The sequence below is a fragment of the Sesamum indicum genome, linkage group LG1, assembly GCF_026168435.1.
Source record: "Sesamum indicum cultivar Baizhima isolate 11 linkage group LG1, ASM2616843v1, whole genome shotgun sequence".
Classification (NCBI taxonomy): domain Eukaryota; kingdom Viridiplantae; phylum Streptophyta; class Magnoliopsida; order Lamiales; family Pedaliaceae; genus Sesamum; species Sesamum indicum.
In genome coordinates, this window is record NC_142657.1 from 22,201,499 (window position 1) to 22,225,391 (window position 23,893).

The following is a 23,893-nucleotide window of genomic DNA, read 5'->3' on the forward strand; positions in this document are numbered from 1 at the left end:
TTGTAGGTTTATGTTGTCCTTAATTCTTTCTTTTTTCTTTTTTTTTTTAACTTCAGTGGAGAGGCACGTTATTATTACGAGGGATAACTTACAGCCACATCAACTGAGATTTGATTAATTATAAATAAATATTTGTTGTTTGAAAATAAAAAAAAAACCTTTAATTTTTTTGGTACATTTCTTCAATTTTTCTTTAAATTTCAACAAGTGTAAAATAGTAATATCTACTTTACCATCTAGGAGCTACATATTTATTTTTCATTTAAGAATAATATTTGTAATTTTTTAAATAACTAAAGATATTTATAATTATGACAAATTTTGAAAAAATTAACTATAATGTACCCTTATTATGAATTGTGTTATGATAAAGGATAAAATATACTTTGCCCCCCTCAACTATACGTCATATAACAATTACCCCCTAAACTAGCAAATGTAACACTTAATTACTCCCTACAATTAAGCTTTCGGATAATATTGCACTCATATTATATATATATTTAGTTCAAAGAATTTTCTTTTAGTAATTTTGCAATTTAAGTTTAATTAAATTTCTTTAATTGAAAAAAATATCTATATATTTAGTAAGTTAAATAGTTCGATTTTTTTTATAGACTCAAAGTTAACTAATAAATGAGTACAATAAGTACACAAAAAATTTTCATGAAAATATTTTCTTAAGTTAGTAATAAAATTAAGTTTTTAACTATTTATTCTTTTGCATAAAAATGAATAATTAAATATCCATTTCTTTCACAAATTTTATTTAAAAATTATGATATGTTTATTCATTTTTTTCTAAAAATGTCTAACATTTGGTTAAGCATACATATATATATATATATCAATTTCTTTTAAGAGGCATATATAGGTTGTTGGTTAGATTATATTGTGTATCTATTATATATATACTCCATTTTTAATTTAAATTCTTCATTTATTAAAAAATAATTTGGTGATGATTTAATGTGCAAAATACTAAAATATATTAAAAATAATATAATTATTCAAGATACGAGGGACATTTTTGTTCAATCAAGATAGTAAATATTATACTTATTAATTTAAAGGATAAATATTACATGATGATGAAGAATTTAGGGGGAAAGTGTACTTTACCCTATGATAAATGTAATTGGAGGTAATGAGATTTTATGTGATTTGGGTGCTGCTCTCCTACAACTATTTATTTCCCTTCTTCTGGGTTTGTTACTTCTTAACATATAAGAAAAATGCAATCATTATAATTTTATTTTATAAAGGAGAATCAAAGCTGATTTCCTAACTATTATTTCAGAATTTGAAATTGATGTATGATAAATTGTAATGTGAGAGTTCATAATGAAGCAGCATGCTCCTCCAATTTATGGCATGCCACTTACAATATTTGTGTCCATTTATTAGCAACAATTTGGTCTTAATTATTACAAAAAATACTTTGATTACTTGATTTATTTCGGTAGTTGAAAATAACCCACTTGCAAATAGTTTATTGTGGTTAATTATTCAATTCCAAAATTTTGTGTTAGGATTTGGGTATGTAGCTAATATTAAAAGTGGGTGTGTGCATGTTTTTCAACGTAACGCCCACAATTGAATAATATTTATTTATTTCCAATATGAATTCATATGTATGTAGTTACAATGATGCAATAATTGTATGTCACTCTACCCACATATATTTTAATCTCGATGTAATAAAAAAATATTAGGTTAAGTTGAACTAATTATTTATATGGCATAATTATAAATACATTCTCATATTGAAAAATTACCAATACCCTTTGATTTTAATATTCGTCTAACAATTAGCCCAATTCATTAGTTTCAATTATATTTTCATCGATTGTATGTGGTGAACTAACTAAAATATCATTACGGGCTAAGAATTATAATTTATTTATTTTTAAAAATTTTGGACTAAATAGATAATTTTTTAAAATTTTCCATCCACCTCGTTCGATTTTTTATAATTTTTTTTAAAAGAAAAATACAGCAAAAGCAAAGTTGACAATTTTAAGTCTCCATCCAAAAATTACATTATTTCATTAATTAGTATAAAGATATTTATAATTATTCAAGCAATAAAAAGATATTATAATTATATCAAACTTTAGGAGAGCTCGTCGTGATTTATCCAAATTTTATTCCTATGAAGGTAATTTAATCCCCATAAGATATTTCTTTAATCAAGATTCTTTGGAATATTACTCAATCACTGTAGCGCAATCATCCATATGTGTATTATATGCGTTCATTGCTTTTAAACAAATCTTGTGTGGAGTCTCAATATTGTTGGAGCGTGGAGTTTCGTCCAAATGCAGCGATACCATACCCTACTAAAAACAGTCTTGATAGCAACCAATTTTGAGCAAACCGGAGATGTAATAAAATTTTCCAAATCTTATAACATCATGACAGTATAGGAACATTACATGAGATAAGGTGAGTATCAATACACAAATACAAATGAAATCAACCTCACATGTACATCATCACAATTAGCAAATGTTCAATAATTGAAAGAGTACCACTTCCAGAACAGCACATAATCTCCGAGGTCTCTTGCACATTTGTTTCCCAGATATACATAGTAACATTAGAAAATAATGATTTCCACGTAGGAGACTAGCCCTGTAAAGATATATTGATGTCTGCTTTAGACTTCCTCGACCTCTCTGCAGTTTGCATTGCTGCCCAACTAGTCGGGTTGTCAGAAATCGAGTAGCCCGGCCCTTGTACATTGTCGGAGCTCCTCTTCTCTGCATTGGAAGCTGCGGCACCATTTGGACCCAATGCATCGACTGTGAAGTGCTTCTTAGGTTTTAGCTCGTGAGGACTGCCCAATAGAAAACTCGCAACAACAACCTAGTGTAATTAGACAGACAGGTAAGGTAGGAGGAATAATAACCAGAAATTATGTGATGTATGACACAGTGGCCAACACTTACTCAAATAACGTCAAAAGGAGACTCAAGATTGGATGAGCACCGCAATATTTGTGATGACAAACATGGTTTCATGGGGGTCACTATGATTTTTCAAAATCAAAAGTTTCCATACTACGTACAAACCTTAGACTCCGTTTTAGAAATTGCAGAGGATGTCATCAGTCCTCTGGTGATTGTGTAGTAGTGGTGAAAGATAAAGATAATTGAAAAATGTACCTTCACAGGACTGGCAGCTAATGTCAATCCAGCAATTAAACCGCCCACAACACGACCATCGGCACCCGACAAAGTTATGGTCATCCTGCCCGATGTGCCAGATCTGGGGTCTGGCATCTCCATTGGTGTGAAGGATCCAGAAAAAGAAAGAATTTCAAAAAGACCCTAGAAGCAAATTATTCGAGGAAATCCTTCAGCCAACCAAAGATCAAAATGTTGGACAAGAATAGCAAATCTGATAAAAGAATGTGGGAAATTAAATGGTTTGCGATAACAGCCAGGTCATAAGGCAACCGGAGTTGTATTTAATTCAAAAAATCTAGCTGAAAGAAAATAACAGCGTATAGAGCATAATTTTGCCACCCCAGGTATAGTGGTGTGTCTTTTGTGCATTTTTAGATTGTGACCTTATCTGGATGTCTTCGCAAACTCAGAACAAAAATGTAGTTTGGATGAAAACAACTCATTCATTAACCATGCTTCACTGGCTATGGACATTCTTTCCTAACGAGATCACATCATCAATTACATATCAAGGTGTTCTAGGACTATCACATATTCTTGTAATCTATGTGCTTGTCTACAGACATGTAAAATGCATGTAATGGCAAAAAAATCTTGAAGTTAGTTCGCGCAGAAGAATCAGATTTATCACCTTAGGATCCATAAGAGGAGTCATTGGACTAAAATATTACCAAGTAATTTCAATATTTTGATTTTCTTTTGTAATGTATAAGAGCAATGAGGACATTGTTTTAATATACAGTCTTATCGTATACACTGTCTCCTTTGCTTGCAAAGAATAATGTAACTGTACTAGAAACTCAAAGATCAACAGCAGACCTCATAAGTCGTAATGCCCGCGGAGGAACTGGGATGTCGAATTGTTAGAGTTGACACCGTTCCACTACCAGATATTATGCAGACAGCTCGAGGCCCTTCTCGAGAGAACTCCATTATCTTTGTGGATATATCCTGAAAAACAAAGAAATTGGTTGGAATAGTTAATACTAAGGTAATTACATTGACACCCCTTAAGATTAGGTCCAAATACACAAACACCCTGTCCCTGTGCAAAACTGCACATCCACCCCCTAAGGGGGTGCTAGTGTAATGTATCTCAGCGATGCTTTTGCCTCTGAATTGGGGGTGTGATTGTAATTACAACTACAATCTTGTAATTTTGCAAATGGCAAGGGGTGTTTGTATATTTAGACCTAACCTCAGGTGATGTAACGTAATTTATGCTTAATAATGTTCACAACAAAGAATGCATTTTAACTACCAAAGCTTCATCTCAATCTTATCAGTGTACCTCGCCAGTATTGACGGTGATCACATGTGGCAAAAAACTTGAACCTGTAGAGCAATCAACCCAATCATCTGTAGAACAACATGAAGAAGGTATAAGATCTTTAATCATAGTATTGAATAGTTTTACTTATTCTTCTCCACCTTCTTGGTAAGAATCCAACCCAAGTGGAAACTTGAGATAATTTGAGGGCAGAAGTGCAAAGAAGAGAAGTTTATGCAGAAAACAAGTTAAATAAACATGAATAGTTGATAGAGTAAAATTGAGTACAGGAATCGAAAAACAAAGAGTTACGTTTATATCGAATTGTGTCTTCAGTAATTAGAGTTAATTATAGTTAAAAAAAAGATCACGAAGTCACGATACACAAGAATGGCGTACTTAGCTCTAAAATGAACATCTCAAATAAGTTATTGGCAATACACTTAAAACCTCCACAAGTTGAAACAAATTATGGGAATGATTTAATATTGCAGATGAAATATGATGGATAAAAACCTCTACGACAAACAAGGCCCTGGAAATCAAGTGCAAATCAAGTGCATTAAAGAAAGTAACTTTACTTTCAAAAGCTTGTGAAAACAAAACATTCCTGTCTTCTAACTGGTAACCAAGTTCCTCTCATGTCTACTCAAACTCAAATTGGTAATGGAAAGGGTGAATTGGAGTTCACTTTGATCTATGATCTCAATTATCAAAACTTATGCAAAGAGTCAAAACTACAACTTAGTGGATGTTCAGCAATAGTAAGTACTGATACTATCAAATAATCTTGACTATAATTTCAGACAAAATAGTCCATGTTGATTTGTAGAGTTTGCCATGAACATGTGTTGCAGCTGAAGAACCCCCTTTACCTGCAACGTGGAAAATAACCTTCAACTCTCATGCCATTCTCCAGAAAATTTGCTTATCCTCAAATTTTCAGATTAACAAATTTCCAATTAATATCAATCAATTGCATTATGCGCATTCAAGCCCAAACACAGTAGTGTTTCGAGAATCTACCAGAAAGTAGCAATCAATGACAATATAAAACAGAGCAAAAGTCAGTAAATAAATCTCCACTTACTAAATGTACTTCCCAATTCACAGAGGGCAGTCTTGAATTAAAATTTAGAAACAAGATATAATTCGATTACCTAATTTTTCCGTTCCAATTTTGCTCTTATGTTTTTTCTCAGAATTCATAGGCCGTGCAACATTCAGCTTATCCTCCTCCGTGTAGGCCTTGCCTGAGGCCGGTGGAGCTGAAGATGAAACTTGCACTGAAGAGAACGTCCTGCTTGATGATTCATCAGGTTTATACTTCCTAGGTCTGCCTCTCTTCTTCCTCTCAGAGCCTGGAGTCATCAACGGTGAACTCATTTGCGATGTTCCAAGTTCAGAATTCTCGATTCTTGGAGCCATATGATAGGTGGATGGAGCTCCAGGGGCGATTACTGTGACCCCAGAGGCCATTGCCTTTCCCGTATCCATGGCTCGTAGTTGTAGATTCTTAATGAACTAATGCCCAAAAACCTGATGTTCCTACAAAAATTCAATCCTATAAACTTAATTTGAACATAACATTACTCCATTAAGGTAAAAAAATGTATAAAATACAACAAATGTAGATATCTGTAATGAAACAATCAACAGCAGGTCAAAGATTTTTTCCCATTATTAGCTGAAATGAAAGCTAAAAAGATGGCACTGTCTCAACTCTTAGAAGTTAGAACCCAAATGTTCTAACATACCAACCATTCCAAAGAAAGAAAAGGATGATGGAATTATCAGAAAATGTGCTAAAATCTAATTCGCAAACTTCCATGAACAATCAGCATTGTCTTCAATGTACAAACTTCAGAGCTCAGACCTTCTCTACACTCGAGCCAGAGAAAAATTCAATCTTTTTCATGATCACAAGAAAAATATAACTGATGGTAAAAATTTCTTTAACTTGTACCCATTTCAGCCCATGCAAAACCCAGAAACACAAAAACAAAAATACAACAATAAACCGACAGTATCAACAGAATCAAATTCTTCTCATCTTGTAAACTTAGTATTTGTACCAAAAACTTAAGGTCAAGTAAACAGGAAGAAGACGTACACAGAGTCACACTGTACACTGCTGCCCACCTCCAATCACACTGTACTGCTACTGATAAATTCAAAGCAGTCAAGAAAAAATGAATACGAATTTGTCTAATCTTGCTTTCCTTAGAACACTGTAAAAAAAATAAAAAAAGTGTGGAATGGTGAACAAGAGAGAAAACAAAAGCCCAAGAACAGAAAATGAAATGTGATTAAGAAAAATTTTCAAGTCCGGTTCAGATATTCATCAAGATCTTGAAGAGCTTAATTGGAGGAGTAAAAATTAATTATTATTATTAATGGAAAAAGGTGAAAGCTTCTTTTGAATTTACAATTGACATATTGCAATTTTAAAAGGGAAAAAAAGAAAAGTTAATGTAGGGGAGGGGACCAGAAACTTAGAGTAGAATTCTTTTGTCAAACTTTTTCCCTTTTTCTGCTGACCTGCTCTCTGTCCTTTTGTTCAGATGTTGATTATAGGTGAGATGGAACAGAAACACCATCAAAGGTGGTGTTAATTACTAATCATGCCACTGATGTTGAAAATTTGTGGTATTTGGGTAATTAAGGTAATTAACTGTGATTAGGACAGCAAATGTAAGTGATTAGTTAGTTGTGTTTCCTTTTTTGGGAAGTGAAAGGTTATTACAAAATAGTGTTGACGGAAAATCTGACATGATGGATTAAACCCTCTCCTTAAAACTGTTATTAGTGGAAAACAAGACAATGTAATTCAACAGTTAAGTTAAAAGAGAAAGGGGCCCTACTCTGTTTTGATTGCAAGGTTTTATATGTATTGGGAAATTTTGTCTGGTTAAGAAATTGAAATTGCTATGGATTCTTGATATTACTCCATATTCTATATAAAATAACTGTTATAGCTATTTACTTATATATCTAATTACTCTTTTTTTATTTTATGTTACTGACCTTTGAAGGTAGCTGATTGATACCGTTTTTTTTTTATTTAAATCTAATTTAATCGATTCTAAAATTATTAGATAACAAGTATATAAATATAAGTACATTATTTGTTGTATAATAGATTTTCAACTAAATTTAATTTAAATAAAAAAAAAATCATTGGTACAAAGTCCTTGTATGTATTTCGGGTCTGGATTCCATATATAATCAAATAATAAAAGTTTACTTTCTTGAGGATGATGCATAATTAATATTTTAATCCAACCAATTCTGGCATTTAGATGAAAAACCCACTTTGGTCGAGTAGGTGAGAAATAGGCCCATTTAGGATAGGGCGATTATACGCCAGCCCACCACACTAAATCAAGATATATTAATTTCAAACGTTCACGTTTTATAAAAGAAAGGAGCAAAGAAGCCAGAGTGACAGTGGTGTTGTCCGGAAAATCTTTGCTGACATTCAGACATATAAAGGAAAGAAGCCAATCAATACAGCTTCAGTTCAAAGTCACCTAAAATGGAGTAGTAGTTAGTTTAAGATTGTCTCCTGAAGTTGAAGTGATACGAAGAAGTAATGGCGAAAATGAAGATCAAACAAACATTTTCAAATCAAACATGTATGATTATTCACATGATCCAACATCCAGCAGATTACCAAGCGATGATGCCATTGCCGGGATGAGGATGCAATAAGATATGCCTTTGGAATAGTCACCATGGATCTCGACCCTAAGCTAAGCTGCTCTCCCTTCAACAACTTTTAGGGGAAAATTCCATCATATGTTATACTTTCTTTCCAGTATATAGAAAACTTGTACACGGCAGAGCATACTTGTGAAGGCAATATGAAGATATTCTTTTGTCCTTAGGGTTCTCTTTTTTCTGTCTTGTGTTGTGTGAGTGTTTGTGGTGGTGCTGTTGGCTAGAACACAGCCCGAAATTGGCAACATCCAGTCATGTTCCTGCCAATGGTCCTTCAACACTGAAGTGAAAGGAAAGAACTAAGGACGAGAGTTCCGTCCAAGCAACTAAGCGGAACAGGTTTGATTCAGCCGCTGCAAAAAATTCGCAACATCTGCATTGGTCCAAGCAGCAACAAAAAAACAAAAAGTAAAATGTTACGCATAGTGTCAAAAAACGTAGTAGCAACAGCTTTATAAATGTTGCATTGGATTGGACACTGACCTGCAAACAACTTAGATCACTTGGTTGAGGAGTCCATATTGGTTAAGATCTAAATACTTACCAAAGACCCCAGAGCTGATTACCACCGTGAAGTTCCATTTAGCTCCACATGCAGACCTCAGAAATGTTTCTTGGTGTTCATAAATAAAGGTCGTAGCTTTCTCCCAAATAACTCGTGTCAAGCAGTCTTTAGGTTCTAAAGCTTTCAAGATACATCAAGCGACCTGTTCATCACCTGTAAGCAAAGTGCAGGGACTGCTTTACCCTGGTATTACCTTGAAACAACCATGAATTCATTATAGACAAATGTATCAAACCTCCATTTTCCCTGATTGTCACACAATGAATACAAGGATACGTCATATATCCAATGCACATTTGTGTATAAGGCATATGTGATCATGAATCTTCTAAATTATAAAAAGAAACATAAGGAAATTGGTTAAGGGGGTTTGTGTAAGTCTTAGTGCAGTTTGTAAGCTACCAATAATGATGTTAAGACCTGGTAAACCATGATTTCAGCAGAGCTTGACAAGTAGCTGCAACAAACCATTTTGAAAATGCACTTCCCAAACTCCAATCACTCCGTATGTTCTGAACCATTAATTTCACCTTGCATAGTAATTATGCATCCGAATCAAAGAGAAAAAAATTTCGATCTCATAACTCAGAAGATTCCTCTAATCGATTCATGTCAAAGCTTGAATATGCTCACACATAAATCGAATAACACCTCGCATTTTTATATCAGAATCCACCAAGATTTATGGCATTTCTAACTCATAATACCATTTGTGAGAGCAGAAGTGAACCAAAGTTTAATTTCAGACCTCATTACATTTTTAACTAGCATGTCCCAGAATCGGCTATTATTCTCTAGCCGGAGCTTAATCATAGAGAAAGTTGTGGGTGAAAGTTTGAACATTTTCCTGATATTTTTAATGAAAGAGAACACTAAGAGCACATTACCAAATACCGATGTTGTCATGCATTTATTATGTTATGACTCAAAATTCGATTCACAAGGGGCAGAACCCTAGTTTCTATTACTCTTCACAAATATTATTTCTAAAATAACAGGCGTTGAGGTGCAGCGGATTTTGGGCACGCATGCAAATGACACTGTGCAATTGTTTCATTAATTAAATGATGCAGTCCTAAGACTCACCCACTACCCCTTCAATTCCATGAAATTGAGACTTTTCAGAATCAGACTTTATTCGTAGAGCAGATGTCACACCATTCATTTTACTTGGTACAAATGTTGTTAATATAACAATAAGGTTCCAACAAAATACTACAAAGTCAATAACCGGAGTAAATCAGCATCAAATATTGCTCAACAAAATTGTCCAACTGACCTAAAACAGGCAACAACCAAAATTTTATGAAATCATTAAGTACACAAATAAGGTAATTTTAGTTCTATGTTAACCGTCAGAATTACAGAGAAAGATTGTGCACCATTACTTTCTTTGGGGGACTGAGAGATTGTACCTTATATTTGAAACAAAGCAACGCAGATCAATTCAGAACGTAAAAATGAGTGATGGTACACATTTTCAGACCTATAATGCACAGATTTCGAAAAATTATAAGAAAAACACATAGGCGCTAAGTAACAAAACATCACACATATCCCAGCAATAAATTTATATACTCAAAACCAACACGAAAATGAAATGAAGCTAACATGGAGCAATAATACGGGCTAAAAATCATAACATATCAGAAAATCCAAGTTTAAATTTGAAACTCGTAAGTGGGTCAACACGGAGTCATTTAAAGTATATGCAGGTGCCAAAATGGGCAACTTTACAAAATTATATGGAAGGAAGACAACTAAAGGCCTGTGAGTGATTGTTAGAGCGCTCGGGCTCTATGTAAACAAATGTACAACAGCAAAAGAGATGAACGGTACCAGAAAAACTCAGAATTAAGTTAGAGTGGGTCGGTTCATAGAGATGAATGATTTCTAAACAATCTCCCCATGTTGGAATCCACCATCACTATAACCAGCTCCAGGGTCCAGTCCACAAGGAGGGTCAAACCACCTTGGGTTTTCAGGATAGAAGCCATCCATTTGTACACTGGCCAGACCAACATCCAGATTAATTGCCTGATCATGCCTTAAGGACTTGGGCGCCTTAGGATTGCTGCAGCCAAGAATGCCCTTTTCGCCAAACCCACCACATTTTAACCACTTCTCTTCTTTACAAGTCTCACCAAGCAGATCCTTCTCATTCTGGTCCTCCATTCTCATCTGATCCCAAGAAGCAACCTCCCCAAGAGTTCTGCCAAAGCTGTCCTCATCATCTTCGATAACATCTGCATCCTTTCCATCCCCATAGATCCTAGCGTGATGATCATCACCCCAATCTGCCAAATCATGTTCCACCACCAACAAATCATCCAGATGCTGCTTCCCTGATAACAATCGAACGGATTTCGAGCCATCATCTGCTACGTTTCTTAGTGTATTCACAATGTCAAAGAGCTCACGTGACACAGAATCCAACAGCTGGGGCGGGATTTTCTGAACCCTACCCTCAAGCAACCCCAATTCATTCCTCAATTCCTGCAGCTGCTTTAGAACTGAATGCTGTAATTGTCCAGTATCCTTCCCCAAGAACCCAAAATTGTCATTTTCCCCTTCCTCAGCCATGCCATTGAGTGTCTCATGATCCATCAAAAATCCCCCCTTATGCCCAACGATTCGGTGCATAATCCTTGCATTGCCATCCAATGGCCCTGGCTCATGTCCTGAGTGCAACGCGTACAGCTTAAAGACAGCTGTGCCCTCTTCCTCGTAGACAAATGTCTTGTCCTTCTCATTATAGTTTGATATTGGAACTATCGCCCTTATACGAAACCCACACCCACACCGCTTTGACGTGTATGGTTCTCTTTTCAAAATCCGTGATTTTTTTGAGACTGGCTCGCCAGCCCTGTGGCACGCATAATCCTTAACCTCAGCCATAACTGGTTTGTACCTAATATACTTCTGTCGTATACACAACACAACCTTATGCTTTGCAGCCAACTGTTGCAACTTAACGGGCACTTCCTTGGCAGGCACTTCAAAAGACTCTGTATACTCAAACCTACGCCTCTTAGACCTGGGCGCACACCCAGAAGACTCGTCTGAGCACACTGGGCAGGCAGCAACACAAGTCCTAATATAGCTTTCAGGAATGCCATAAAATTTGGTGCCTACAGTCCACACCTGCTTAATTTTGTCTATAGTTTCTTTCAATCCTAGGTGTTTAAAATCCGCATCACCGTGAAATGACATGACTATGTCCTGCCACTGATCAACGTGCGAGACAAATTGATTGGAATTGTTCTTGAAACAAAGAAAATGACTCTGATTACCGGTGATAGTGGCAGCGGGTTCCGCCGCGTGTACGGTAAGCTTGTCCTGGATGCGCTTCCAGGCCGTCAAATATGCAGTATCCTCATTGCGATCCTTCCACACTGACCGCCAGCTGGAGAGCACCGGCGGGGGAGTGGCGGCGCGTATCTCCTCCGGCGTCGCTAACCGGCCTTCAACTAAGCATTGAGTCATTAGGGCATGGGATTCCTTATTGAAGGTGTAGAATTGGGCGGAAATGTGGGGCTCTGGGCTAACATGCATCGAGGGGCGCTGAATTGGCCTCTTGTTATGGGCGACGAAGGGAGGATTCGGCAAATTAGGGTTTAGAGAGGGCACCCCGTCACTGGACGGGGGATGTGGGACTTCGGCGTCCGACGAGGTGTGGCTGACGTCATCGTCGTCGTCGCCGTCGTGGTGGAAGAGGTCGATTTCGGGGAGGGAGAAGGCGTCATCGTCAATGGAGGGGTGGGGGCCCATAAACTGTTGATGGTGCAGAGGAGGGGGGCCGAGATGGTGGAGTATAGCCTCCTCGATTTTGCTGGGATTCATTAGAATCAAAGAATTTCAGAGAAGCGGCACCAGCATGAGCTCCGCGTAGAAGTTTATCTGTGGAAGTTCTGTGGTCATTGGTTCTGACATAGAAGGAGAGTGTAAGCGTTCTCTCTATCTCTCTCTCTCTCTAAATTCTTTCTGATTAGCATATACGCATGAATTAAGGAAGTGAGTAATTGATTAAGTTGGAGAAAGGGTTGAAACTAGAAATTGGGGATTTTGGCGGAAACCGGAAAGGGTTAGCGATAGTGAGTGAGAAGGGGGGTGGAGCTGGAGGTGTTGACTCATGTCGCACATGCACAACACAAACACAACTCTCTGTTTGAATTTCGCACTCGCAGTTTGGTTTTGTTTCGTGCCATGGATCCACATCCACGCACTGCTGTTAATTCTTCTTTTTAAATCCTCCCACCAGTTTATAAAATATACTTCTTTTATATTTTTAATATATTATATTAAAAAGGAAAAAAGAAAAATAATTGATTATTTTATATAAATCTAGAATATTAAATAAATAATATATATATCAAACGTCATTTGTGAATGTTCAATAACTTTCCATTTTTTCCTACTAGCCGTTATGGTACGTCATTTCTACGTGCATATAATAAATAATCTTTTACGCTTTAAAGTATATTATAAATAAGCGTAAAATATATAAACAAGTACATTAGATTAATTAAAAAAAAGTAAAAAATATTTATCAATTAATGTAAATTTTGAAAAGTTCAATAAGTTAGTTATTTCATATGAAGGGTATTTTTTATTTTACAAAAAATTGATGCGGTGGTGTCACTAACTGCCATTTGTGAGTGTGAGATGACTTTTCTTTTTATACTAGTCGTTATGGCACGCTGTCTCTATATGCATATAATAAATAATATTTTACGTTTTGAGATACATTATAGAAAAAAAAAATCATACATTATATTTCCAAAAAAAAAAAAGAAAGAAAGAGAGCAACAAAGGAAAAAAAGAAAAACAACTTAGGGATATTATTAGTAGAACAATTAAATTGGTATTGTGGTGTCATAACAGTCGTTTTATAGATTAGTATAGAGGATTATTATAATATTTCTTCATTAATAAGAGATGGATTATGTTAGAGTTAAAGCGGGCTTGATTCCATGAAACGCATTGGGCTACAATCTACAATAGCAGCATCATTATGGATGTTAGTTCCCAAAAGCCCAAGCCCATATTTTATGGCCCAGCAAACACACTCTTCGGCCCATCATAATCAAATGTCTATTAACCTCACCCCAGTTTTTTCTAGAAATTTAATTATACCTCAAAATTCGGAATTATTGCACTGCACATACAAAAACATTTATCGAAATCGAAACTTGTCGGAGCGAAATTTGTTGTTGTTTGTCGTCCAAATATGTTAATTATCTTCTAGATTTTATTTTTGATTCAATATTTTTTAAGTGAAGTTATTTCAAGAATCAAGGGAGCAAGTCTTCATTTTCTCTAACTATTCACTGATTGCGTTCAATATTTTTAAATTTTTTGCATATTATTTGTTAGGCAATATTTTGTTACTGCCAACGTTGAGGCTTGCTAAATTTGTAAAGAATGACAAAAATTCTAATTCAGATTACACCAGAAACCACGTTATTTCCACGACAAGATACAAACATTTATAGTACTAATCCTTAAAACCCAAAAGGTCAGAACGGCACTACAGATTACAAGTTCCTCAACACAGTCACCAGTGCTTTTCACTGTGAAGTTGGAGGCCTGAATCTAACCCCTGGAAAATACCTGGAAACATATTCCCTGGCCAGAGACTGGAGATCGCCAATATCTTCCACTTCTTGATCGACTGCGTTACAAAAACTAACCATCTCCGGAGATGTTTCCTCAGACTGGGAGGGATCGAAGATGCCCGTTTGCAGACAACTAGAGTTGCCCGCAAGCTCTGAGGAGGTCCGAATGTTGGGTGAGGAAAGACATGGGTGCTGAGGGGGTGGTAATGGCGAACGTTGTAGGGTTGATATACGTGCCTGGATGTACGCCAGTTCGGCCTGGAGATTGACAACCTACGACCATTCAAGAACCACGATCATGAGCGTCCTTACAAGCCAAGAGTTAGGCTTTTCTTCTCTTTGAGATAAGATTATCCGGTATGCTAATGGTTAAAACTCATGCCTCCTAGCTAATATATAAGGATCAAATCAGCACTAGACCTTCTAAGGTTCTTACAATAACATACTCTCAGTTCAATCTGGTTGAATTCAAGTGATTACAATTCCTCGTGTGACAAATATAATATTACTTATTACATTATAAATAATCACAATATGTAATGAAACTCAAAGTTGGATAAGAAATTTTCTAAACCACAAGGCATAATAATAGTGAAACCCCACCAGCCCACCTAATTAAAGCTAGCAACATGGATAATTTATGTTTGAAAATGTTCAATAATTGACGACAGCGTACATTATTCTATTGCAACTCAGTAACTATTCCCTAGAGATGAGCGGATTCAAGAAACAATATTTTAGTGGAAAAAGGCATACAAGTCAAAGATATTACATCATATAAGACCCAGAAAACTCGGTTAAATCTTTATATGGTCTATGTAAATGCATCAAAGTGGACAAGATTGGAAATTAGAACATGCAAGTCATCCTCATCAATTACAGACAAAAGCATCTATATATGAGGTAATTATTAAGAAAACTCAACTAGGGTAATAATATTAGTCAAGGCATACACTACATATATACCCTAATTATAAGTTCTTATACGTATATGTATGAATGATGGCAAAATTTTGAGAATAAGAATATATAGAAATATTTTATTTCAAATCGAATTTGATCGGACCTGAATTACATATATGTCAAGTATTATATATTTGTTGTGTAATTATAGCATAATTTCAAAAAAAATAACCAATCACATTATTATATCACTCCTATTTTACCAACAAACAATTTTTGGAATATATATTACCATAAGCAAATAAGTAGAGAAGAGTATATATATATATAGATAGAACTGTTGTAATAATATATATACATATATATACCTGTTGTTGGAGAGTGAAAATGTGGGCAACACAGCCATAAACGGGGTCTCTAACCCTAGCAAGTGCCTCATAACAGAGGGTGATGACGGCGTCGAGGCGGCGGTGCGGCGGAATTCTGAGCAGCAACTTGGAGGCGTTGCTAGCACCGAACACCCTGTGCACGGCGGCGAAGTGGGCGGTGCCTTGGTCGGAGTCGAAGTAGGGTGCAAAAATGCAACCCCTAACGCACTTCCTTCGAAGGAACTTGCAGGCACCACAAGGCCCTGCAGCGCCGCCGTTGCTCATTGTTGTAGTAATTAGAAGAAGGTGTGTCGTTGTTGGTGTTTGGTCTGTGGAGGGCAAAGAAAAGAAAAGATGATGGTTTTTATTTAGAGAAAAAGGGGTCTGTTTGTTGCTATTTTGCTGTTTGTTGTGTGAGTTCAAGTACGGACACATATTATTTTTGTGTAATTAATAAATGGACCAAGCTTTTTTTGGTGGTGGGTCTGTATTAATTCACATATATATATATATAGTCTGTGCAGAGTGAAATTAAATCGGATTTTAATTTATATATAATAATGTGGATGAATATTAACTCATTCCCAATCATAGAAATGAGGAAGAAATTATCATACAATAACAAATATTATCGAATTTCATTTGTTATTCTCATCTTAGAACTATCTCTAAACGAATTTCATCCTAATAAATTAAAAGCATTATTATTATTATTCTCGGAATAAACTTATAACTTATAGAATTTTATGATCTATCATTAAACCACGTAAAATCTTCATTTATATATATATATATATATTCTGTTTGATTTTTTTAAAATTTTTTACGTACATTAAAAATTATGTTATAATTTCTGAATACTATTATTTTGAGGAAAAGATGAAAAAGTTTAATTAGAAAATAGATATATATAAAGCAATGATTTATGATGGAGAGAGAGAGAGAGAGAGATATTAAACAGTGGTGTAGGTGCAAATTAAGATTAAACTTGAAAGCCACGGCAAACGGTAGTGGAGTGGAGAGGAGAGGAGGGGGAGAAAGAATAGGAGGGGGGAGAAGGGAAGGGAGGGGAGATTGCGTGAAGCAAACACACTGCACCCCAATCACACTCACTGTTCATCATCCCATCCCAACAATTCTTTCTTTCAATTCATTCCACGTGCGATCTCCCACGTGGGACAGACATCCCATTCAATCACTGTCAACTCTCAGTAAATCGCTTTTTTCTCTTGTCATTTCCATCACTCACTCACCACACACACATACATATACTCAACCCACCAACACTTACACTGCTCCCCTCCCTATTAAATTTAAACCCTACCTCCTCCACCCTTACCCTTGTCTTTTTTTATTTTTGGAATTTTTCCAATATTAATCATATTAATTTATCAATATCCATTTTGCAATAAATAATTAAATAAACATATGTCGGTACATATATAATCTTTCTTTTTTGAATAGATCACATCACCCATTTCAATTAACAACCAAAACTAATATATCTAATTATAAACATAACATATAAAAAAATTGACTAATAATTAATATTACAGTAGATAAATAATCAATATTCAAAAAATGAGTATCTAATAGTTTAAATATTCAATAGTGTGGTTGAAGTGATAGATTAGAGTTGATTTAAGGAGGTGATGTGAGTGTGATTAAGCAATGATGATATATATATAGAGAGAGAGTTGCCCCTTTTGTCCAATAATGATTGAAAGGGATTTGTGCTTCATTTCATGAACTCACCACTTTGTTCCACACGTGTCTCTCACACATCATACTATAATAATAATAACACTGATTTCTTTTTAAAATATTCCTTTATTTTTCATCAATTAATTATTATAACATTCATAGTAAAAATACATAAAAAAATAAAATGTTTAAAAAAGAAAATGTTTGTTAAGTTATGAAGTGATAGTAATTTATTTTTAATTTTATTTTGTTATGATTGGAGGGAAATAGAAGAGAAATTAATGCAGCGGATAGCTAGTGCAGCTAGACCCAGCGTAGAAGAACCCGTCCCGCATAGTCCCCCCCGGTCAAGCCCACCACGAAGAATCTCGGAAATCGATGTTGGACTGCATTTAAATCCAAACACACGTGGGCTACCCGCTTAGGCCCACACCTCAGTTCTTACATCAACAAGTTTTAATATATATATATATATATATATATATTTGAATAAAAAAAAAATCCTAGAGTTGGAAATGAGAAAAAGAATTAGTGAAAGAAGTAGGGGCAGGCAGAGATGAAAGTTGAAGTGATTGCTCATAATTTTTGCTCTGCCCACTCTAATTCTGCAACTCAGATCCTAGGCTTTTGGACCAATCAACCCTACCCCCATCACACTCTCTCTACCTTATCAATTTAAGTTTATGTCTCAATTGTGGAAGCATTTATAGTATGTTGTGAATAATGTAAGAAACTATATATAATCGCTTTGTCTTAATTTAGGGGATTTATTTATACTATCATTATTCATTACTATTTATGTATATAGGAAATAAATAATATAACGTAATATCAGAATTTTTACCAATTATATGTATTGAGTGTTGAAATATGTTATTTTATTTTATTTGTGTAATTTTAGTAGCGGTCAAAATTCTATACGACTGCTAGTTTATTGTTATTATTCCTGGGGGAAAGTGGAACCATCTGGGCTTCTTTCTAATAGGCCCATGGGCCGCAGCCCACACTACAATATTCAGCTTTGAGTCTTCAAAAATCTTAAGTAATAATACTGAGTTTTAAAGTTTTATTGTTAAAGATACGCAATAAATTAATTAAAAGTTGCCGTATGTCGGGGTGACATAAATAAAACACACGCTTTTCTTCACAAAACTCAGCAAATTTATGACCATTGCTTAGTTTTATTTTACATTAATTCCGTCAAATTAGTTTTATAATTCCTAGGTTTTGACCACACGAGTGCACAAAGCTTAGGTCCCATGCACATTTGAATTATATTCGGTTTCATGATAATTCAATTAACAAACCTAATTACACATGTCTCTGCTATATAACTAGCTAATTATAATAAATTATCATCCAACAAATTAATTTCTTAATTAATAAATTAGGGCTAATTAACTTATTGATTGGTTGCTTATATCATAGCAAATGTTTATTTGATAGATTAATTGTCTGAAAATAGGGTTGTATGTATATTAAGTTTGAGTTATTGCTCATTTCTAGATCAATGGCTTCGGATAAATTGTGTTTATGTTGTTCATCATGTCTTCCAATTCAGAGCCTATTAAATAAAATCGAATTTTACATAATATATAGACATATATATGAAAAATAAAGTACAATTTTGGTTCATTCAGTCCCCTCTTTCTTAATATCTTTACATAAATGATTCGAATAAAATCGTAAAAATTAAGAATAAAAATCATGTTTTTGAAATTTAGGGATCCAAAAACGATTTGAACCTGATATATCGGGACTGAAATGTGTAATTTATCAAACTATAAATATAGTTCATAGAAAAATTTATAAATCATGATTTTATTTTTTAATATATAAAATTTTAGTAATAAGCATATACGATATAAAAGAGGAAAAAATTTTATTTTCACTCACAAATAACGGTTACTTATACGCGATACTAATTTTTTATATTATAAAAAATATCTTTATGTATTCTCTGCCATCCCTACTCAAATTCATTTTCTTATCTATATGATTTATAATATCTATCTATACTAATATGAAAATTTCACCCACATTAATTTTTTTATCGATAATATTTTTATATTAATTTTATTTTTGTATTTATTTTAAATATAATGTGTTGATTTATATATTTTATTTTATTATAATATATTTTAAAATATAAATCATTATTTATTACACACATAAAACACGTATCATAATGCTAATAAAAATAAAACGGAAGTTGGAGTGTTAGAGCGGGGTGGTGCAGTACTCCAACACTGTTATCTAGTACCGTAATAAGAGTGTGAGCAAAGGGGGGTTCAACAAGGCAACACGTGTCGGTCAAATGTGGGTCCATCAGTCCATCCTGTCATTGCTTCGGCTTTACACCACACGCTTTTGGACAGCCACCGGACGGCGCGGCGGTGGCGCCGTTACGCACTGTGCCTGAGTTTTCCTCCTACTCTTCCAACGTACCCCAGAACCAGAACACAATTACTACTTCAAATTACTCCCTTCTACTATATATATATATATATACACCTACCTATATATGATTTAATTTTATATATATCCAAATTAATTAAATTTTTATTCTGAAGACAGGCTTTAGAATTACTACTATAAATAATTAATAACACATATAATGACAACTAGTTTAGTGGCAACACAATATTAGGGAAAATGATACTTTTCGTCTTGTAATTTAGGGTTTTTCACTTTTGGTCTCATTGGTTACAGAATTCTCATTTTTTATCCTCTAACTTCTAAAAATTAAAATTTTTGGTCCCATGACACGTTTCCGTTATATATTTAACGGAAAATACCATGTATTTAGCACATGGTTATTAGAGCCTTTACACGTTTGGTTCCATATATTACAGAACTATCACTTTTGGTCTCATAATTTTTCAAAATAACACTTTTTGTCCCATTCATTAAAGGGTCATGTGACATTTTTCATTAAACATCTAAAGAAAAAATATTATGGGATCAAAATTGCTATTTTTTCCAAGTTATTAGACCAAAAATGAAAATTCTATAACCAATACAATAAAAAATAAAAAGGCTCTAAGTTATGGGACCAAAAATACTATTTCCCCCACAATATAGTGATAATAATTATTTGTTGTTACTATATGATCACCTATATATATTTTATTAATTTTCTTTGACGATATTTTTATTTATAATTTTTAATTTATCACTAATTCATATTACTAATAAATAATATTAAAACTCAAACTCTATTGATTGTGATAAAATAATAATTATTGTCACTAAATATATAATATTAGCAATAATATGAAAATTATTACTAGTTTTTTTTTTCATAGTGAAGGACAAATTTATGTATAGTTATTGTCACTAATAATTATATTATGGTCAAATATAAAATACTATCCTTTAATTTTATCTTCACTTGATATATTTTATCACTAATATTATTTTTATTATAGTGATAGTATATGTATTAATTATGTAATCTACGATCACTTTATTATGTATATCAATTAAATAATAATATAATAGTATAAAGGAATAATATGCTTCTCTTTTTTGAAATTCGGTGTAATTATATAGTAATCTTTTTTATTTAAAAAATTATTCCAATATACCTGAGTTTTGTATCACTACAATAAATAGGTCATTCGGTTAGTCAAAATTACTTGAAAAGAAAGATATTTATCCTCAATTGAGTTCTTACTGTCTTATTGCAAGTCAAATAATTTTTTTTGGTGACCGAACTACTCTTATATAGGTGAAAGTATACCTCATCACATGTATTAATTTGTAAAGTTGTATAAAGGTAATTTGATTATAAAAAATATTTATTTAACTTGTATTAAATTAATAATAAATCAATCGGGGTTAATATGAATTTTTATCAATTTTTTTGTCAATATCAACTAATTTGATAAATTTTAAAATTTTAATTAATGTAAAAATTTATTTATTAATAGAAAGTAAAATTATAAAAATAAATATATTTTTTTAATATAAAAAATTTATACGTAGTTATATCATATTTCAAACGAGAAAATTGTAACTTTTTTGTAATATAAATTTAATGAAATTGAAATGGGATGAGAAATACTCATGTGTGATGGAAGTGCATGATTTAACGTGTCAGTGTATTCTGGTGTTACCACATGTGCAATTGAAACATGCAGTCCATTTCATGAAAGGCGAGGGAGGGAGAGAGAGAGAGAGAGAGAGAGAGAGAGTAGTATCCTGCTACAAACAAACGGTGGGTGGAACCCACAGACGCGCTGAGGTTAGCGATGTTCCCCTTCGGTTACAACTGACATCATTGGATTCGACGTGGCACTTTGCACTGTCAAAAGAAATATATGCCACGCCGGCCCTCCATCTCTCTATTTTGACTTTTTGACTTCCATTATTTTTCCATTTCTTTATTTTTATTCCTATGTACAATTTCACCCTCCCATCCAATTTTTGAATTTTGCAACCCCCACCCCCCATTTTTATTTTTATTTTTTATTGTTATTGATAAGCACAATGCTATTGATTCTACAAGGGCATTCATGTAATTATAATTTAAAAATTAATTACTTAACCACCAAGTAATTATGCGTGTATATAATATGTATAGAACTTACGTGATCACGCAACTAAAAACTCAAAATAAAATTTAGGCTTGTCAAATTTTATCCAATGAATATATACATATAATTATTATTCATTAATTCAATAAATATGGCTAGAGATTACAAGCATCAAAGGTAATCGCACGAATCTGATTACGTGTATCTAACTTTTTCTCGATATTATATGAATCTAACTTTTTTCCGGTATACAAGGAGAATGTATTGCTGTCGACTGTGGATTACGAACATAACAAAAGAAATTACGTGAATCTGGTTACCGCACTTTCCTGTGTACCCAAGAAATATATCAGCTTTTTGACTTTACAGACTGTGCGTGAACATAAAAGATATCCACACTAATCAGTTACAAAATCCCGACTTTTCTCTGACATATCCACTATTCTTAATCAAAAACCTTGACGTCATAGACCACCACAATATTTATTGGTCGAGAATTCTGCAACTTTGACCGGATCTCATTGGACGTTAGAACTAGACACCAAGCAATAACTACTTAAATATCGCAGTATTTCTCCAATGTACGGATCCTATTTATTCGTCGGTGCTCTTAAAAGCATGAAATATTAATTTCCCATTTCTAAACATGGTTATATATATGTATATATTAAATATAATGCTAAAAAAAACATTTGTGAAATTTCATTTTTACATAATCACACACACACACACACATATATATATAGCCGTATTTTATATAAACTTCTAAACAATTATTAGTGATTATATGTAATTCCAATTTTATCGTGCAATTAATCAATAATCACTCAATTAATAAACAAATTAAGAAATTTGTCCATTTTAAAATATATAATGTGCATGTAATTATTATAATCGGTATTCCAAATACTTTCCACTTAAGTAAAGTTCGAGAAAGAGAATATTAGCATGCATGCTATAATATTTTTATTTATTTATTGTTTACTTGATAGTGATATTAAAAATATAGCTGGTTAATCTAAATCATACGAAATGACAAATTAATGAATGGTCACTATATTTTCCTATCTCCATTAATTAATAATTCCAATATTTGCTAATAAGTTGGTAAAACTTGCATAATTTCCAAGTTTACAAACTGAAAATGGCTAAAAAGTTGTTAATGATAATTAGGACCTCATTAAACATTTCACATCAATTACTTATTTGAGTATGTTTTTCTAATTTATCTTAACCTCCCATGTATCTTATATAATTATATATATGCCGCAAATTAACCAATTCATTGAATCGAATCTACATAAATAGACTAGACAAATTTAAACCTACCATGGATCAATCATACATTGAGTATAAGCATAAATGATTAATGAAATCTAACAAACCTATGTATATATATATATATTATTTTGAACAATACAATACGTACGTAGTCATATAATAAGTGTGATTGTAATTATATAATTGGTTGAAGTTTGAGAAAACCAATTTTTAGCTAGAATTTTCAATGAATATGACAACTGTTTTTACGATTCTGTCTTAATAAATTTGTTTTTCCCTTCTAAGAAAAATATGGGATTGTGGGGCAATAATGTACTTTCGATTAGTATAAACAAAGGGAATAATGATGAGGTAAAGCAAGGGCTTTCCATGAGCATCAGAAAGTGAAATGGAAGATGGCATTTTTTGGCCTCCACGCAGCTTAAAACACGCAGTAAGGCCAAAATCATACAGTCTAGAAACTCTGCTTTTGTCTCTAACCCACTACTCTCACTGAATTTGTATGTACATACATATATACATATACATTTGTGTGTCTGAAAAGACAAAGTGATCGAGAAGAAAATAAAAAAAGGAGAGACCGAAACATGGGTTTTGTTGGGCTAAATTCACGAGATAAATTTTAAGGCAGGTGGCTTATCGCATGTTTGCTTCACGCAAGCAACTAATGGGGTTTGCTTCATCGCGTGGCTTCAAAGTCTTCATTTTGTGTTTAAAAACCCACCC

General features: G+C 33.5%; 3 protein-coding genes across 9 annotated transcripts; all 3 read right to left on the reverse strand.

The window, feature by feature from the left end:
* Positions 1 to 2,388: 2,388 nt before the first annotated feature.
* Positions 2,389 to 6,872, reverse strand: LOC105171401 (AT-hook motif nuclear-localized protein 1). Of its 4 annotated transcripts, none has more exons than XM_011092513.3 (6): positions 6,578 to 6,872; positions 5,625 to 6,003; positions 4,486 to 4,553; positions 4,014 to 4,145; positions 3,171 to 3,335; positions 2,389 to 2,871 (listed from the first exon to the last, which is right to left on the reverse strand). In XM_011092513.3, exons 2-6 carry the CDS (start codon positions 5,959 to 5,961, stop codon positions 2,632 to 2,634), a joined length of 942 nt encoding a protein of 313 aa, XP_011090815.1. In that variant the 5' UTR covers positions 5,962 to 6,003; positions 6,578 to 6,872; the 3' UTR covers positions 2,389 to 2,631. The 4 variants fall into 4 exon arrangements, with proteins under 4 accessions (XP_011090815.1, XP_011090808.1, XP_020551232.1 ...); XM_011092506.3 differs by having other exon boundaries at positions 5,625 to 6,012; XM_020695573.2 differs by lacking the exon at positions 6,578 to 6,872 and adding an exon at positions 6,431 to 6,525 and having other exon boundaries at positions 5,625 to 6,012.
* Positions 6,873 to 7,954: 1,082 nt separating this feature from the next.
* Positions 7,955 to 12,961, reverse strand: LOC105171418 (uncharacterized). Of its 4 annotated transcripts, XM_020695040.2 has the most exons (4): positions 10,592 to 12,961; positions 10,168 to 10,238; positions 8,671 to 8,905; positions 7,955 to 8,560 (listed from the first exon to the last, which is right to left on the reverse strand). In XM_020695040.2, the coding sequence occupies exon 1, from the start codon at positions 12,593 to 12,595 to the stop codon at positions 10,646 to 10,648; it is 1,950 nt and encodes a 649-aa protein (XP_020550699.2). In that variant the 5' UTR covers positions 12,596 to 12,961; the 3' UTR covers positions 7,955 to 8,560; positions 8,671 to 8,905; positions 10,168 to 10,238; positions 10,592 to 10,645. The 4 variants fall into 4 exon arrangements, with proteins under 4 accessions (XP_020550699.2, XP_088741555.1, XP_088741554.1 ...); XM_088885429.1 differs by lacking the exon at positions 10,168 to 10,238 and having other exon boundaries at positions 7,955 to 8,540; positions 8,732 to 8,905; XM_088885428.1 differs by lacking the exon at positions 10,168 to 10,238 and having other exon boundaries at positions 7,955 to 8,540.
* Positions 12,962 to 14,177: 1,216 nt separating this feature from the next.
* Positions 14,178 to 16,065, reverse strand: LBD19 (LOB domain-containing protein 19). Its single transcript, XM_011092554.3, has 2 exons — positions 15,642 to 16,065; positions 14,178 to 14,643 (listed from the first exon to the last, which is right to left on the reverse strand). Exons 1-2 carry the CDS (start codon positions 15,924 to 15,926, stop codon positions 14,323 to 14,325), a joined length of 606 nt encoding a protein of 201 aa, XP_011090856.3. The 5' UTR covers positions 15,927 to 16,065; the 3' UTR covers positions 14,178 to 14,322.
* Positions 16,066 to 23,893: the final 7,828 nt, after the last annotated feature.